Source organism: Anolis carolinensis, chromosome X (assembly GCF_035594765.1).
Source record: "Anolis carolinensis isolate JA03-04 chromosome X, rAnoCar3.1.pri, whole genome shotgun sequence".
Classification (NCBI taxonomy): Eukaryota; Metazoa; Chordata; class Lepidosauria; order Squamata; family Dactyloidae; genus Anolis; species Anolis carolinensis.
Genome location: NC_085847.1, coordinates 8,189,743 through 8,207,353, shown reverse-complemented (window position 1 = coordinate 8,207,353; position 17,611 = coordinate 8,189,743). Strand labels below are relative to the sequence as shown.

The window sequence follows — 17,611 nt, the reverse complement described above, 5'->3', positions numbered from 1 at the left end:
CTGCTGCAGCTATTCTCGTGCAAGGAATTAGCTCTGCATTCATTCTTGACTCCTGTAATGGAAGGTGTCACATTTCCAGCCATGACTTATCTATGGAAACAAAATTCATTCCTTGTAGCCCTTATCTTTCTTATAGTCTGAGCAATATGTTTATGTGAAGATGTGCTCTTCTAAACCTTTTAGCACAAATCCTTCCCGCGTGTGAAATACTGCAAATCTTACAAATGGAAGAAAAAGGGAACTCGAGGAATGAGCACTGAACATAATTGTTCTGCTTCTCTAAAACTCATTTTCCATGCTGAAAAGGCACTTCCCTGGATCAAAAAGAGATTTATTTTCTGTTAGAAAAAGAGTTCAGCTTCACTTTATGTTCTCCTATTCAACACTGCCTTAATATTCCCATCAGGTAAGATCAGAACTATCCCAGTAACATCCAAATGAAGCCCTGGCCCTGCAAACTTCCAGAACTGATTTTTAGTGCATCTCAATGACCCTTAGAGCAATAAAAAATCATTATAGCAGGCTATTGAAGCTGGAGTGCCTTGCTGTCAATCACTATAGCTTTCTCTAGTTTCATGACACTGAGGTAGTTTAAATATGAGCTGGGAAGAATGAGGAATTTGTGTTGCGTTCAAGGTTCAACTGACTCCAGTTTGTACTTCCTGAACTGTCCATGGCTCGGATGCTGTTTGTGAGCAGGAATTCCCCAGTTGCCAGGCAGCTCTGGATATGTATTGAAGACAGTAATAAATGTGAAAGGTGAATTGGCATAACACACCACTTAAACACATTCTTATTGGCAGCTGAAATGTGTTCAAGCAATGCAAACATGGATTTACCCACCCACCCTTTTTTTCAAGGAACAAACATTGGAATTAGCCAGGTAATTGCTATGAAAAAGGGGACAGGTCTGTGGATACAAACTTCATAATTATGTATGGTTTCTAAATTATATAAATGAGAATTGGCTTAAGTTGTATGAATTAGTTTTAGTTGTTCAAATTGGTATCAAAATGCATTGACATGATTGTGTGTTCTTTAAAAATATGAGTGTGCATTTGTTTGTTGTGTGCCTTTGAGTCATTTCCAACTTACTTACAAAGGCAACCGGATCACGGGGTTTGTTGAGAGGACACTGATGCCATTGCCTTGCTCCGTGGCTGAGAGAGTGTGGCTTACCTAGAGAGCTTCCATGTGGTTCCTGTGACAGAGCAGGATTCAGACCTGGCCTCCAGAGTCATAGAGCAATGCTGAAACCCACTTTGGCTCCTTTAAATGAAAGCCACACAACTTGTTTCCTTTCAGTGCTATGACGGTCCATTCTATAAATTGCTTTAAATAAAAATTAATTAATAAACAGCAGATACACCTACTGGCTGCTGACAGAGCTAACAGAGGAAAGCGCATTTTCAAATGTTTGCATTCACACCTGACTATAAACTGACGAGGGCAGCTCAAAGAGCATAAATTACGGTCTTGATTAAATCCTATTGCGTCTCATAAAAGTGAGCTGACGCCTTGTTTTGAAGTCCTTTATCAATCCAGATTTGTTTTAACCTAGATATTTCAAACACGATTTACATCTAGAGAGTAAAAGTTCCCTGAATGCTTGCTGCAAAAATATACCATCCCTCTGGGCACATGCCATTAAATAAAGATGTGTTTGCTAGTGCACAGGAAAGAAAGGTTTTAAACAAACTGGCCCACATGACAGACAAAAGAATGACTCTGATACTAATAAAAGACTTTGGGAGGAGAGTAGGTAAGCTTTTAAAAGTCTTTTAAGCTTGACTTTCCCTTTCCCTTTGTGTTGAAATTGCCTTTTCTCAGGTTTTTATGAATGTAATCTACATTTCATTATGAATAAGAGGCTAATCTTGGGGATCACATGTGATAAGTTTAAGAGAAGGGTTCTAAAATTTTCTAAAAGTATAGATGAAAACTATTTTACGTTTTCCCAAGACTAGTGAAGGGAAAACATTTTGAAAATAATAATACTTTAAATGCAGTCTGCAAAACATCTTGGAAAAAGGTGTATTATTTGCATAGAAACAGTCTCATTCAGTCACAGTCTTTAATAATTATGTTTCCAGTATATTGATTATGGAGTTGGAAGAGACCACAAAGGTCATCCAGTCCAACCTTCTAAAGTTCAACATGAAAAATACTAGACTTTCCATGACTGTATCATAAACAATAGAGTCCTCCTTTCCCTGCATGTTCTCACAGAGAAGTCAGCGTCCACTAGGTGCAGAAATATATCTCGGGTTTGAATATTACATATACAGTAGAGTCTCACTTATCCAACGTAAACGGGCCGGCAGAACATTGGATAAGCGAATATGTTGGATAATAAGGAGAGATTAAGGAAAAGCCTATTAAGCATCAAATTAGGTTATGATTTTACAAATTAAGCACCAAAACATCATGTTAGACAACACATTTGATAGAAAAAGTAGTTCAATACGCAGTAAGGTTATGTTGTAATTACAGTATTTACGAATTTAGCACCAAAATATCATGATATATTGAAAACATTGACTACAAAAATGCGTTGGATAATCCAGAACGTTGGATAAGCGAGTGTTGGATAAGTGAGACTCTACTGTACAAATTTTTGTCCTCTAATTCTCTATACTGTCTTACACAGTTCTGTGCAGTTCCTGACATTTTGAGTAAGTAAAATCTTGTCTTAGAAATCATCCAAAGAAAATGCTTTTTCTATTTTCTTCAAAGCTTCTGATTTTTTTCTACTGAAAAAAATTGAAAACCTGTCCTCAGTGGTGTAAAAAAAGACAAAAACTTCCCTATTCCCTCCTGAGCATTTTTCTGTTTCATGCCCAGGCCATGAATGAATGAATGAATTTTATTATTATGGCCACAAACCAAGAGTGTAAAACTGTAAAACATCAAAAACAGAGTTTTTTAAAAAAAAAAAAGCGTTAACATTACGACCAAAATTCACAACGTTAAAAGTAGAAAGTGCATATTTCCCAGACCTTTATCTCTCCATTTCAGTGCTAATCAAGTTGCCGTTCCACTTTAGCGATGGTAGTTTCTCTGAATAGGCAACTAGATTTAAATAATGACTGTTATTCCAGGGAGTGCTTGCGTTGAATGTGAAAGTACTGTGTAGCAATCATACTTGTATGCGAATCAAAGTGCCCTACCACACACACTATCTAAATTGAATCTGCTTAAAACATGCTGGTAACTTTGGGGTCGCTTTTTCTGAACACAAGTTTTGCTTGATTTCAATTTCATAAATTGTGAAAGCATTTTAAAAACCTCTTAGTTAGGAACATGCACTGAGGAAGGCGCATGTATATTTGTGTTTGTATAATACATCTCTAAGGTCAATATACCTTTGCATGGCTTGGCATTTCAGGCAAGGTTCTGGCAGCATAGTCCTGTGAATTTTTGAATTCTCGGAGGATAGTATTGAAGGAAGTATGCTTAGGTTTATTTTCCTGGAGGGTTGCATACTGTATGAGCCCACTCTCTTTGTAGTAGCGTGGTGACGTTAATCTTTTGCGGTTAATTGGCCAGACAGCTGAATTGTCTGCTTTTTTTTATTTCTCTGTGTTAAAGTGGTGTCAAGAAGCTTGACATTTCTATTTTTTTTCTATTTAGGGATCAGTTGGCTAAAGTTTGGCCCTCAGTGCACATACTTGGAATTAATATTCCATTTACTTAAACAAGACTGTGTAAAATGGCAATTTGTTGTGAAAGATGCTTTCCCCTACCTTTTCTGTTGTGCATTTCACCCATAATTGCTAGATTACATGCTTAAAGTTCGTCTTACGTTAGAACAGGGGTCCTCAAACTTTTGAAACTGAGGGTCAGTTCACGGTCCCTCAGACAGACTATAATTCGAAAAAACACACAAAAAATTTCCTATGCACATTGCACATATTGTATATACTCGAGTATAAGCCTAGTTTTTCAGCCCTCTTTTAGGGCTGAAAAAGCTCCCCTCGGCTTATACTCGAGTGAGGGTCCTGGCCGGCTTCTATTCAGGTCAGCTTATACTTGAGTATATAGGTATACTGTCAGAGTTGGACAGTCTTATCTTATTAAAGTCTTATTATTATCTTCAATTACAGTTTTATATAAATATTCAAAAACATTTAACCTACTTATGCCTCAAATAATGCAATTTTATTAATATTTATTTTTATTTTTGAATTTGACCCATACTGCTGCATTTCCCACCCTCGTCTTAAACTCGAGTCAATAAGTTTTCCCAGTTTTTGTAGTAAAATTAGGTGCCTCGGCTTATATTCAGGTCGGCTTATACTCGAGTATATACAGTATCTTATTTTTGGTGCCGAAAGCATGAAAGAACAATACAATATGTAAAACGGAGAACAATCTTAACCAACATAACCTTATCAGTTTTTCAACGGGAAGTGTGGACCTGCTTTTGGCTGATGAGAAAGTCAAGTTAATTAGGATTGTTGTTGTTGTGTGCTTTCAAGTTGTTTCAGAGTTAGGGCGAACCTGAGACTAAAGTTTAAGGTGGGGCCCAGGTAAATGTCTTGGAGAGTCGCATCTGCCCGTGGGCCTTATTTTGGGGACCCCTGTGTTAGATTTTTTTTTAGTTAGAATAGAATAGGATATTGTCTCTCATCCACTTGAGTTATCCCTGTAGTGCAAGGGAAGAATTGGGAGATGTTGCTCTTTAACATAAGAGAATGCATACCCGATGGCTTCTAGGCATCGCTCATGACACTGGGAGTGTGACAATCCAGAGGCATTCAGCACTCTGCCCTCTTACCAGCTTAGCCAGGCTGCCGGGAGCTATTAATGATCAGCATATTTCCTTAGTCGTATATGAAGTGCTGAGAAAGTATGAAAAAGGTCAAGTGAAATGAATTTTATTAACCTTGAACTCCAGTGTCTCAGTAGATACCAATTAATGATTATTTTGTGGTCTGTGCTGCCTGTTGTTTGGTGATGTGATGCTTCAACTGACAAACAAGAGAGGCGTTGCTCTACATCAGTATGGAAATGAAAATGCCACGCACAGGCAAAGGAAAGTGATGGACATGGCAGCTGTGAATCAGGATCCTTTTGGAAATCTCAGAAGCATAGCTTGTGGTATTAACTGTGGCTAGGGCAAACCATGTTCTGTGCGGTGTTAGAAGCAAGGCTCATGGACTAGAAAGCTGAATGTAGTTGATAGAATGCATATGGGAATGCCTTCCAAAAGTTAATTCTAGTTTCCTTTTTTCTTTAACCATGCTCACTAACTAAGTTTGGTCTGGACATCCGTGTTTTGTAAATGAGAAATGATCTCAGGGGTCCCACAGTCCACTTGGCTAGCAAAATGTAGGTGTGTCTGCCCAAGAGAATTGGTTTGACTATAGACCAAAGCAAGCGTTAGCCTCAGGGAAATGCAAAAGGCTGAGATGCTTGCTGACTGAGTTCTCTGAAGCTAATGTGCAATGGCATGGGCTGCATGGTCATCCAGAACACAGATCTCAGCTTAGGGCTACACTGGGATGGCAGGGATGGCAGTGTCAGTTCGAATTCCCATTAAGCCTTTGTTGCAGATAAAGCTTTCTGCTTGATTGTTAAGGTCTCTGTTTTATAGATGCTTAGGAGAAGTACTTTATATTTGGGAAAAGAGAGCAAATGTTGTTCTTCACACTCAATGACAGTTACTACACAATTGGCATTAATAGCATTATAAGAAAGACTTCCAATGCCAGCTTAATCAGACAGTCAATTGTACTAGACCTGTTTTCACCAGGATACGTTAATCCAGAAAAACATTTGTACTGTCTGTTTGTATTAACCTCAGAGGTCTAAGGTAATAATTTTTATCAGTGCCACACTTGGTGTCATTATATCCATAAAGAGAGGTGGCAGGATGGCTTGGAATAAATCTTTTAGGATTCTCGTTTTAGGATTTATGGACATTTAAGTACAGAGGCAAGCAATTATAGAACTTTATGGATTTTTCAGATAGTTGGAAGCAGAAACAGGAGGACAATAACTGCTTCTTTTGAGTCTTTTAAAGTGGCATGCAATGAGCTTTATGTGCACATCCCTTTCGTTTGATTGCATTGCATACACATTCTGCATTGAGCGTCTATACTGGAGTGTGAAATCTACCATGTGAAATTCTCCTACATAGTTTAAATCTGGACCGCTATTTATATGTGATGAATTTCTTATGCAATCAAAATGAAGACCTTGCCACCTTTGTCTATGGACAAAATGTTATGGTTACATGCTGGTGACTGCTTTAGATTATGTGTATCCAACCTTGCACATCACAATTGTCTGAACATCCTTTAAGCACTCGTCCTGCAAGCAGACATGATTAATCCGAGTACATATGGCATGCTGGCTGCTTTCCAGTTCAACATGAAATGCAGAAATGAACATAATAGGTTCCAGGGACTCTTAGTGTGACCTCTTGTGACACTCTGATGTGTCCCCAATGACAGATCAAACCTTAGAAGACTCTAGGGCCCAATTCATTATTTGAACATACTTTCCCTACCTTTTTAGACATATAAAGAGTCTTTTCTAAAAAGTAGACATGACTGGTCAGCATTTGGGATGTGTGTGGTGCACCACTTCAAGACTGGAGGAGAGCAAAAATGCCTCTCCGATGATGGAAAAATTTCGAACTCTACTTGGTGGTATAGCAGTGCTTCTTTTCTACATCTAGGTAACCCAAATCCAAGAATCTATAAATATCTCACAGGATTCTACTTGTGGGATTTTTATCTTCATTTGCTTTTACCTTTTTCTGCTTTAACTGGTTATGAGCAGTGGCATTGAAGCTCCTCCGTGCTGAATCTTTTTGGTGGTGTCCATGATTTCTGTAGGTGTTGCCCATACCCTTCCAAACAGACTGACAGTCTGTGAGGATTTGATGGTCTCAGCTGTCCTCTTCTAAGGGAAGTCTGCCAATTTTGCGTTGTAGCCTTTTCTGTCCCTGTACAGAGAAAGAGCATGTGCAAAATGCTGGTAGCATAAATCTATGTGTGTTCAGGTACTCTCTGTCAAAGAAACCACTTGTTTCCTTCTATTGACTCTCTCAGATTTCTTTGATTATGTAGCGATTTTACTTTGTATTTTACTGGATGTCAGTTCCACCTGTCATTATACTGATTCTGAGTATTATTTCAGAGACTGAAAGGTGTTGATACGGAACCTCTTCTAGTGCATTCAAGGGATAAAGCTCACAGGTCCTGGTTTACTGAGAGTTATTTTGCTCACCTCTGACTTTACTAGTACACTGCACACATTCTGCTATTTGTGATCTGGTATTTTGGTTGGCTTTTTTGAAAGACACTGCTAGGGAGGTGGTTTCAGGTTGTGAAAGACGGGATCTTAACTTTGGTCTGGTTTATGTAGACCGATAAAGATGTGCAGAGACCTGTCTATGGAAATGAATAGGGTCTTTGGTTACTGAACACAGAGTTTGATTTTTTTCTTTATTTTAGCTGAAGAGTTGTATGTCTTTAGCTGATCTTGGTTACCCTTCCTTTTTTCCTTCGGTACAGTGGCTGTCTTGGAAGTGAGTCTGCTTCTGAACGGTTTCCCTCCCCTTATTGTATGAGATGGGCATTTGTCGTTTCCAGCACAACCTCTTCAAATAGTCTTGAGAAACGAACCTTGAAACTTCCTTTCTGGGCCTGATAATAGCACTGTGTGGAAACGTACTTTAGATGTGCTGTTTTTCACAAAAGACAAATTGGCTTTAAAGAACAGCGTGTGAAGTTCCTTCTGCTGGCGGTGTGTCCTTCATTCGAGAGACAGCACTGTTTTGCACAATCTGATCGGCTGCCAAAGCGCTTGCCATACACTGGTGTTGTTATTTTGGTCTGTGCACGTATGTGTAAGCATAGGATACTTTAGGTATAGTCGTTTGCATTGGTCCTGCTTGTTATTATTTACAAGGAGAGAGAAAATAATTATCATTAATATAAAGCTGTGAACAACCACCAATTCAGACTTGGGTGGATTGATTAAATCTACCAGCTATATTTATATTATGTGAAATAATGTGGTCCCTTAAGACTAAAAAGAGGACAATAAAAGAGAATAAAGTGTGATGTAGTGCCATGTGTGACAGACTAGGAGAGAGGAGATACCGGTTCAAATTGCTACTCAGCCATGAAACCCATGGGCTGACCTTAGGTCAATCAGCCACTGGAAGAAATTGGGATAAATCAGGAGTACAATAGAAACTGTCCTGCCCTAATTGTATCTAGATATTGCCCCTTGGGAACGGAGACTTGTTGCTTGTAATAAAAAGCTCGGTGTCCTCCCGTCCTCCCCCCAGAGATCATACAGATAGGAATCATGGATGCATTCAGCATGCATGTTGTCTGTTCTGTGTTCCCATCACCAACAGTTCATACAAAGTGCCGCAAGAATGACGACAACATGAATAAATGTTTCCATCCACCTGCCATATTGGAACTGAAAGTCGATTTTGAGATGACTGCCCATAAAAATGCATTGAAGATGTCACAAAATGATTTTGTATAGAGAAAAGCCAGGGGAGCAACTACATAGAAATCTAGGTACAGGACAACTGCAATGCCGACAACGTGCGGAAAAAGCAAACATGAGGCATTGTTTTGAAGAGTTGCACAAACAACATTTCGAAGGAAGCCAATTACTGCTAGACATGAAAAATACTGGGATAGATCAAACGGATAGCAGGTGAAAGATAAATGAAGTCGGAGAGAGCCTTCAGCAGAAGCTTCACAACAGACCGATTAAGTAGCATTTTATTGTGTTTGGTTTCAGGGATGGTTGTGCACGTGGGTCATCAACACGTTAAAAAGCCTTGTTTGAATATATATTGAAAAGGGGATATTGGCTGCCTTTCTAGTTTAGTTATCTTCTTAATTAAAGATGAATGTAGTATGAATTTGCTTGTGAGAATGTCTGTTACTTTCAGCACTCGATGGGAAAACGAAAGGCTGCAAGAAGGAGCTTGGCTGGTTTCACTTGAAGCATGTCTAATGAATTGTGTTTCTGTGTTCTCTCGATCCCTCTGCCGAGTGCCCTCCGTGAGAGAGCTAAGTCTCCTGTAAAATGCTCTTTAAGATGATTGTGGCGAGTCTCGAGCTGCTGGATGTGGGTTTTGTTGGTGGAGGAATGCTAATGAGGCAGCTGCCTTTCAGCCTGTACAGCTGCTCAGGGTTTCTTGCTATTGCTGGAAAAGCGGTGATGGACAGCTGCTCGGATCTTGGGTGTAAAACTCTTTTCTTAGGGACAGGGGTTGTCAGATACTGCGCTGACAACTTTAACGGTACCATTGATCAAACAAGCTTGTATTGGAGGATGAAAAAAATTTCCTGCATTTGACCACTCAGAAAATCAGCAACAATGTAGGCGTATTCGTGCACACCCTTAAAAAGAAGAAAAGGTTCTTTTTCTGCACTTGTTGGAGATTACAGACTGGCCAAGCGGTTACATTTTTTGTCTTTTAAAGTGCATTTTAGTAACAGGGACCTGATACTGAAGTACAATCCCTCCTTCTCTCTCAGCTCTCGGATTGTGAGGCCGGCAGAGTGGCAAGTAAAACTGTATCTGAGGTGATGGCAACCCCCTTTACCCACAAAGGAATTCAAAGTATAATTTTACAGAGGCATCAGTGACAACATAATAACATACAATCACTTAATTAATCCCTTAAGCATTGCATTTAATTAGATATTTTATGGTCCTAATGCTTTTTTTCCAGGATCAATGTACGATTGTCCTCCTATTTGGGACATCAGTTTCCAAGCTATATAGAAACTTCTGCATTTCCCACTAAAAGGATAACTTTAATAAAAAATAAAATGAAAGATCGTGTACGTGTCTACAGTAAATGAACTTTCTGATATGTTTAATGCAGATATTCACCAACAAATTTGATTTTTTAACTGACTTATAAAAGATGAAAGAAACGTGGACGGCAAAAGAGTCTATAAGTATGGGAGGAAGAGTTATCCCTCTCTGACCTAGAGCCACTGTTCTGATCAAGATTGTTTGCTTTTAGCTGTTTTAAAGTTTATCTTATTGTTTAAAAAAGTTTGGAAGAGTGACGTATGTAAAAAATAGAAACGTATTTCAGGTTTCTGAGATTGACTTTTTAAAAAGGCCTGGGTTTTCTTAGTAGTGTGTTCCAGTGCAGTTCAGATGCAACACACATCTTTTTGTCTGTTTATTCGCTCACTAGAGCTTTGGGAAGTTTCTTCCTTCTGGCAATTGTTTTCTGTTCTATAAATGTTGTGGTATTTAAACCACTGCTATATTCCTGCATGCAAACAAACTGTAATTTCTGTTACTTGTAATAAATGCGTAGAGTACTGTGTTGTATAATTAATACAACATGTCGTTGTTTTTCTGTTTTCTGTCTGGCCTCTCCTTATGTGTTTCTGTTTTGCCTCAGCATCTTGTAGGTGGTACTGATGCCGGGAGAGAGATGTTTCCTCCCAGCAATGCTTAACATTTTAAATAGACAAGAAAGCAACAGTGTTTTGTATTAAAGTGGTAGAGCTCCCTCCTTCCCTGCCCTCCTATTGCTGGCAAGGAAAGATATTTTTAAACTTTGAACGGGCATTTGGTAATTAATTTGTTATGAGGAAAGAAATTTTATGTGTGTGTATGTGTGTTTTTTACTTCTCCTTCCATGACCCATTTTGACTACTGCTGTGGCTGAAAGTTAGTAGAGGACATCCACTGAGAAGATGGAGCTTGTACTCATCTTCTTCAAATGAACTTCACTTTGTACCTCTCTATTCACTGGCCCATGCTAGGTTTTGTGATGAACAAGGACTGTTGTATGGTTACAGCACTAGTCTTTTTCTGTAGTACATTGTATTGAACACAGCAGTATTTTGATAAGTTGGTTGAATGTGCTGTGAGCAGTTTGGCATTCCTTTCTGGTCTTCTGATTCGAATAAAAGTCCCTATGGTTTGTTCTTACTCTGCTTGAAAATCTCTTTGTTCCATAACGCTCTCTTCAACCTGTTGCACGTAGTTTGTCAAATTTCATAACCAAAGAGGATATAAATGAGAGACCATCTCCTGTTATTTCAAAAGTATGTTTTAATTGTCACGAACGATTCCCTCCACTCCCCATCATATTCTAACATAGTATTGTTTTTGCAGTGGTGGAAGAAGGACTTTGGGAGAATGGACTTTCATATGAATGCAGGACACTTCTTTTCAAGGCAATCCATAACCTGCTAGAAAGGTAAGAGCACAATGTTTATATAGTGAATATAGTGTTACATTTTTTGCAGGGGTCCTCCCATCAGTCTCCTGCCCTCATTCAAGCCCGTTGTTTCTTTCTTTTGCCTGCAGTTTTACTTGTCACAAAATAGCTGTTTACAAACCTGATGGGAAAGCAGCAGTGTTTGTATTACTTGGGTAGAACTGGACGGTCTGGCAGTTTGAAGCATCCCTGTGGAATTAATGTTAGAAAGTGGTGTGAAATATTCTGGGCTGCTGTTTATATCTTCACTGTCAGGAAAGATCAGCTGTATGCCCTTGTCTTGTGGCCACTCCTTTATTTCTTTGCTACTTGCAAACGGGATATGGGCTAGGAGCCACAAAAGGCATGAGCAAACACAGAGCTAATAGAATTAGGCTCTTCTTATTTCCAGGATCTTCACAGGCCTTCGCTGATAAGAACTTTCTCTTCAAGTTCTGGAAGAGGGCTGGAAATCCAGTAATAAGAACCTCCTGGAATTCTTCTTGAACTTCTTAAACTCTGTGGCTTGATTCCTCATATCCCTGTGCCTCAAAGCAGGTGAAGAGACAACAGTTTGGGAACAAATGCACAAAATGCAAAAAGATGAAAAGTAATATATTGATCTTTGTATTAAATGGCTCAAAAAAGGGGACAGATCAGGCACACAAATATTCCTAAAGATAAAAACAATCTAGTTTTCAGCAAAAGGGGTCTAGCCCGTGATATAGTCCAATAAACAAGGTAATTTGGATCTGAGATCAGCCCTCCCAAACCCAAAACATGGATACTATGATGGACCCTTCTTGTGTCCCAGCTTCCACCACTCAAATATACTATACCACTCTCCTCATAATGCAACATTAGCGCTTTGGAAGGCCTGCAGTGAAAGACAAGCTTTGATCATATCGGCAAGCTTAAAAGATCAGATTTATAAGAATTGTCTTGTGCACTTAGGCATTCTTTACTAGTCCAATCTGACTGGGAAAAAGGTAGTCTCATTGTGCTTAATGGGCTTCATTCCAGGAGAGCAAATGATACAAGATTTCACTTGTATAGACAGTATAGCTTGCAGAAAGAATCACCCCCTTGGAAAGAAAGGTTCCCTTCTATATGCCCTGTTTTTATGACTGTAAATGATTTCCCTTCTTGTTGAAATCTCCTCTCAGAAAGGAGGTTAAGTGATCACCCAGAGTAATGAAATCTTAACCAAACATTGTGCTACCCCGCTTGTAAATACTCCACACTGGAAAGTAAATAGTCACTCTTCCTCTGCTTCAGAACCAACAGTTGTCTGACATCATAGTAGTTGGCAGATATTGTTCGTGATTTGTGTAATTCCATTGCCCATCCTATTTTTAAAAGCAAAATAGCAAAAAAGCAATGAGCAGTGCAACAAGTAACAAATGGGTTACCTTTCCCAATGTTGTTATGGAAAGCAACAATGGATAACATTTGCAAATGCTAGATTAGTAACATGAGTGAGTTACTTTTTAAATACAGTTTCCCAAACTTTGATCTGTGTATCTTTACAAAGCAAAAGAAAAAAGTGATGGAAAGTCTGTATCAGAGCTTGGAAGTAGCAAGTTGCAAGCTTTATAGTGATCTGTAACTAGTTATCATTGTAGGGTCAATGATCTCTCTTCTTACCTGTCTTCAGTCATCCACTCTCAACTCTTTTTCACGACGTTTTTTTCACTCTCTAGAAAAGGTTAGTGCTTTTCCTCAATCTTCTCTCCCTCTCTTTTACTTTTTCTTTAAATCTTCTCTCTATCTACCCTAGCATTCATTCTATCACTCCTCCTCTAGACCGCACCTCCCTCTTTTTGAGTCGCTTAAAGAGTTGCCGAGGAAGTCATTACAATACATGACACTTCCTAGAAGTTCTGGAGGAGAAAGGAATCTTCCAAGCTTGCTTCCAGCTTTGTTTCTAGTTAGGGAAGGCCTGGCACCCAGTGGTTTAAGATATTACTGCAGACTACAAACAGAGTTTAATGAAACAGTTAACATGTTGGGGAGCCTACTGTATATATAGAGAGGTAAACACCTCTTTCAAATGCCTACCAAGCACAAATCCAGTTCTTCACCAGTCTCTCCCCTGTGTTCTCTTTAGGTTATATTATCCTTAATGGGAAATGAGGACTGGTTCTGCCCCATTCAGAAGATTCCCCTTTTCAAATATGTCGGCCGTCTACACAGTTGGAGCCAAGCACAGGCAGGCTTCAGTAGCTAGCTGGGCAATGCCGTGTGGATTACAACTGAAATAACCTGCTTCCCCACTGCCTCTTTTAAAACCGTCTTCACACCTTATTTGTGGATCTCAAGGTTTCCTGTGCATATTTCCAAGGAAGCTTTTACTTCCAAAGAGCCTGACATTTGCTAACTAGTACCTCAGTGTTGCATGTAGAAATATATGTATTGATTGCAGTCAGCAGACCCTTTTAATATGCATTTAAAAAGCTAAATCTCAAGATGCTTAAGTATGCGTGCTAAGTTTAGTCAGTCCATGTTTCATCATTGTAGAAATATGGCGGATGTAGAGACACAATCTCTATATCGATTTCTTTTGCATACACAACCCTATGACACAGACTTATGTTGTAGTCACATATTTACTTGTGGGCTATCATTTTAACATTTAAGTTCTGTGTGGGAAACTTTGCTGGGGGTAGTTTGGCTTTTTTGTGTGTGGCAAAAATGCATTCACATTTGTTTGGAGGGGCTAGGAGTATGGGGATACCCATGAGGGGCTGCAAAAGAAGGGCTGGAGGTAGGTCCCTGAACATTTTTCATGCAAAAGAAAACCTGGAATCTAAAATCTCCAAAAGTGAAGCCTTGTCTGTAGAAATCAGTTGTCAACAGGTAGAGCCATAATAATGTGAACAGTCAACAGGAGCATGACTCCTATGGCTAACTGTGGAGAAGACACCATTTTTTCCAAATGGCGCACAAAAAGTAAGGCACAACGCATACCATTTGAGCCTGTCTTTTGAAGAGACAAGTCATGCTTTCCCGTGTAAAGGAGTCCTCCATAACACACTGATGTTCCACTCACATCTTTCTCCTGGGAAACACATTCCAGCATCAGCAGTATACTAGCAAAGCCTGTGTCCTGCCTTTGTGTGTTTCTAAGTTACAAAACCATGATTCCACCCCATAATTGGCACCTTTCACCAGACTATAAGCTTTTAAAGGGTGATAGGATTGAGAGGTAGAACTGCCACTTCAGGGAATAATAGGTGTAATAAAAGAGATGCCAAAAGAGGGGGAAGTGTACAGCATCCATTGTTCTTTTTTGTGGCAGAGATAACATGGGAACCTGCCATTAGCCATAACTACATTGCGACCAGTGCCACTAGAGAGTAGACAAAATCTAGTATGTGTACAGCGAAAATAACAATGTACAACAAAGATTTCATGCACAATAAACGATAGTGGAAAATAGCCTGGGATAAAAGCAGTCGTTTCTGATCTCATACAATTTAAGAGTAAATGAAGTACAATCTGCCAGGAGCTCAACTGTCCTGGATGATACCAGACTAAAATACAGTTTGCCTTAGCCTCATGTGGCAGATGATCTCTGCTCTCCATTGGAGCAGTCCCAGATCTTATTGTTTTTGCTATCTGGGGTTATTTGTGCAATGCAGTTGGCTTGAAAATATTCCTAATCAATTAAGCCTAAAAGCCAAACCCGAATTTTGCCATTTTCCGATGCCATTGTATATAATGGGACTTGGGCATGCATGGAACCAAAGCCCAACAGGTACCAAGGGCCCACTGTAGTTTGTATCGTTACTAAAAATGCTCCTGAAATTGTGTCTAAGAATTGTCAAAGTCAGAGCTGAACAGATAGCCAATAAATCATTTAAATTTTGACAATAGAATAAGATCATTTTAGACTACTGTTAGTTTTGTTGCTCTAATAACTCTGACCCTAAGTATTCAGGTCCAGGCTATTTGGCTGACTGCATCCCCTTAGATGAAACTGCCTGGGGTCTGAGATCTTCAGAAGAGGCTCTTTTCTCAGTCCCACCTCCATCTCAAGATCAGTTGGTGGGAACGAGAGATGGGGCCTTCTCGGTGGCTGCCCCTCAACTTTGGAACTCCCTGCCCAGGGAAGCCAAAATGGCCCTCTCCCTGCTGTCCTTCCAGTGGCAGGCTAAAACTCTTTTTATTCAGATAGGCTTTTAAAGATGAAGGTTTTAAAGATCTAGTCAGGGGGTGCTGTGGTTTTTTTTAACTTTGAACATGTTTTAATTGGTTTTTAACTGGGAATTTTTAAATACTGCTTATATTTAATCTTGTTTTAATGTGTGCATATTTGTATATTTTAAGTTGTATGCTGATGCTTTTATGTTAAGCCGCTTTGAGTCTCCTGCGGGAGAGATAAAGTGGGGTATAAATAAATAAATAATATATTATATGATTATTATTCTATTGTGTAACTGCACAGCATGATCATAGTGTATGAAATCATTGCTATTGCGCATATACAGTCATGCTATAATGTTTTGCTCTTCGTTCCACTGATTTTGTACAAAGATCAATATATTAATTCCATCCTGTGTGCATTTCTAGTATTTGACTGAAATGTTAATCCCTTGTGTTGTGATACAGCCATTGGTGTTTTGTGTTGAGCATGTCTCAAGTCTCCTTTACGTTGTTTTTGACGTATTATTTGTTTGCAACAGAACACCTTCAGTTCAATGGCCTAATGAGTCAGTGTTAATTATTTCTTCATTGGCTGTTGACTCAAAATGTGCTAGAACCGTTGTGTGGGCTTGCCTTCCAAGGCAACTTAAAATATTCACGAGGAATGCATAAAATACATCTCAAATTGTAATTGAAATTATGTGTACCCTCTCTTTATCAATAGATGTCTAGTACTGACTTTTGCTGCTTCTGTTTTGTTACCAATGATACCCATAGATTTTCTTCCTGAGATTCAGTCAGATTATGAGTTGAGACAGAAAGACGCTGTCCATTGTCTTAGCTATCACCATCTGTCATTTGGTTCTTGCTCTCCCAGAAATGTACCTGGATTTCCTTATTCTCCTTTTCCATCCCTGTTCTCCTTTTAAAATGGTAAGCCATTCTTCTCAAGTGCACCCTGAGAGAAAGTGAGTGCATTGACAGGGAGGCTATGAATGCGGTACAGAAAATGATACCTTCCAGTGCTCTCTAAAAGCTGTATTTAAATCAACATGTTTTAATGTATCGACCAATTAGTATGCACTTGCTTAAGAAATATCCTGAATTACAAACAGGGAATGTGATTTAAATTGGTATTTTCTCATGTTAATTTAAATACCTAAGTGTCCTGAATCGGTTTGCTGTTTACATAGATCAGCTACAGTATTGATTTGTTAATATTTTGTTTAATCCAGATTGGACACCAAGGTCAGTCTGTCCATATAGGCATATACTGTTTTCTTGTCTCTCTTTTTTCAGGCTTGATGTAAAGTTTCCTTTCCGTGTTTTATTTCTTTTATCATTAATCAACCTTTCTTAGGTTCACTTTATCCCTTTCCCAGACTGTTGTCCTGTTTCCATTTACCAAGGTGCTACTCTTGACCTCTTATAGTCCTATTGGGTGTAAGTCCCCAGAGTCTTTGGCCTTGTTAATGTGGTCAAGATGAAGGAAAATAGCAAAATCTGTTTTCCTGAAACATTAATAATTTTGCTATAATTGTGGGCATGTTTAGCTTGAAAATAAATCTCCTTGAGGATGACTACTTCCTCCAGTCCGGACTAGAAATGGATAGGGACCAGTTCATTTAAATGGTAACTTGGGGGCAATGAGGCACAAGATTACTACCATTATTGCGTAAGAGTCTAAACAAGGATGAGAAAAGCTTGGCACAGTGAAGATGACGGGCTTAGTATTTCCAGCACTTATTGAGTAATTATGATTTGTGTGTGTGTCCTTTTTTCCCTCCAAAGATGCCTAATGGATAAGAACTTTGTAAGGATTGGGAAATGGTTCATCCGGCCCTATGAGAAAGATGAAAAGCCCATTAACAAAAGGTAAGGATCCCAACTACTTGGACATAAACTACTGGCATTGATAGTTCATGATGAATATCACAAAGGCCTATGAGTGAGGTCAATGGCCAAATCTTTCCAGCCCTTGAGCAGCCTTCAGACTTGTTGCCTGTTCTAGGGCAGGTTTTTTTTTTGTATCTGTTGAAATTTTGGTTGACCTTCTTCCTTCTGATTTCAAACTGTGTTTTTAAGAGTTGACTGAAGGAGGTGTTTGGTCTGTCTTCCCTCCTTCAGGACATTTACATACCCGTTTCTTCATATTTTGGAATACACGACTACACATTTCTCAGTGGTCCAGCCCCTGAAGGTCAAGGGAAAGTTTCAAATGACATCAACCTTACA

At 39.1% G+C, this 17,611-nt stretch overlaps 1 protein-coding gene across 1 annotated transcript in view; it reads left to right on the top strand.

Annotated features, from left to right (window-relative positions):
* med13l (mediator complex subunit 13L) overlaps window positions 1-17,611 on the top strand; it is a 103,185-nt gene that overhangs the window by 25,409 nt on the left and 60,165 nt on the right. Inside the window, exons 3-4 of the mRNA XM_062958339.1 lie at window positions 11,143-11,227; window positions 17,168-17,251. Coding sequence (XP_062814409.1) covers window positions 11,143-11,227; window positions 17,168-17,251 — 169 coding nt within the window. The remainder of the gene's footprint in view (window positions 1-11,142; window positions 11,228-17,167; window positions 17,252-17,611) is intronic.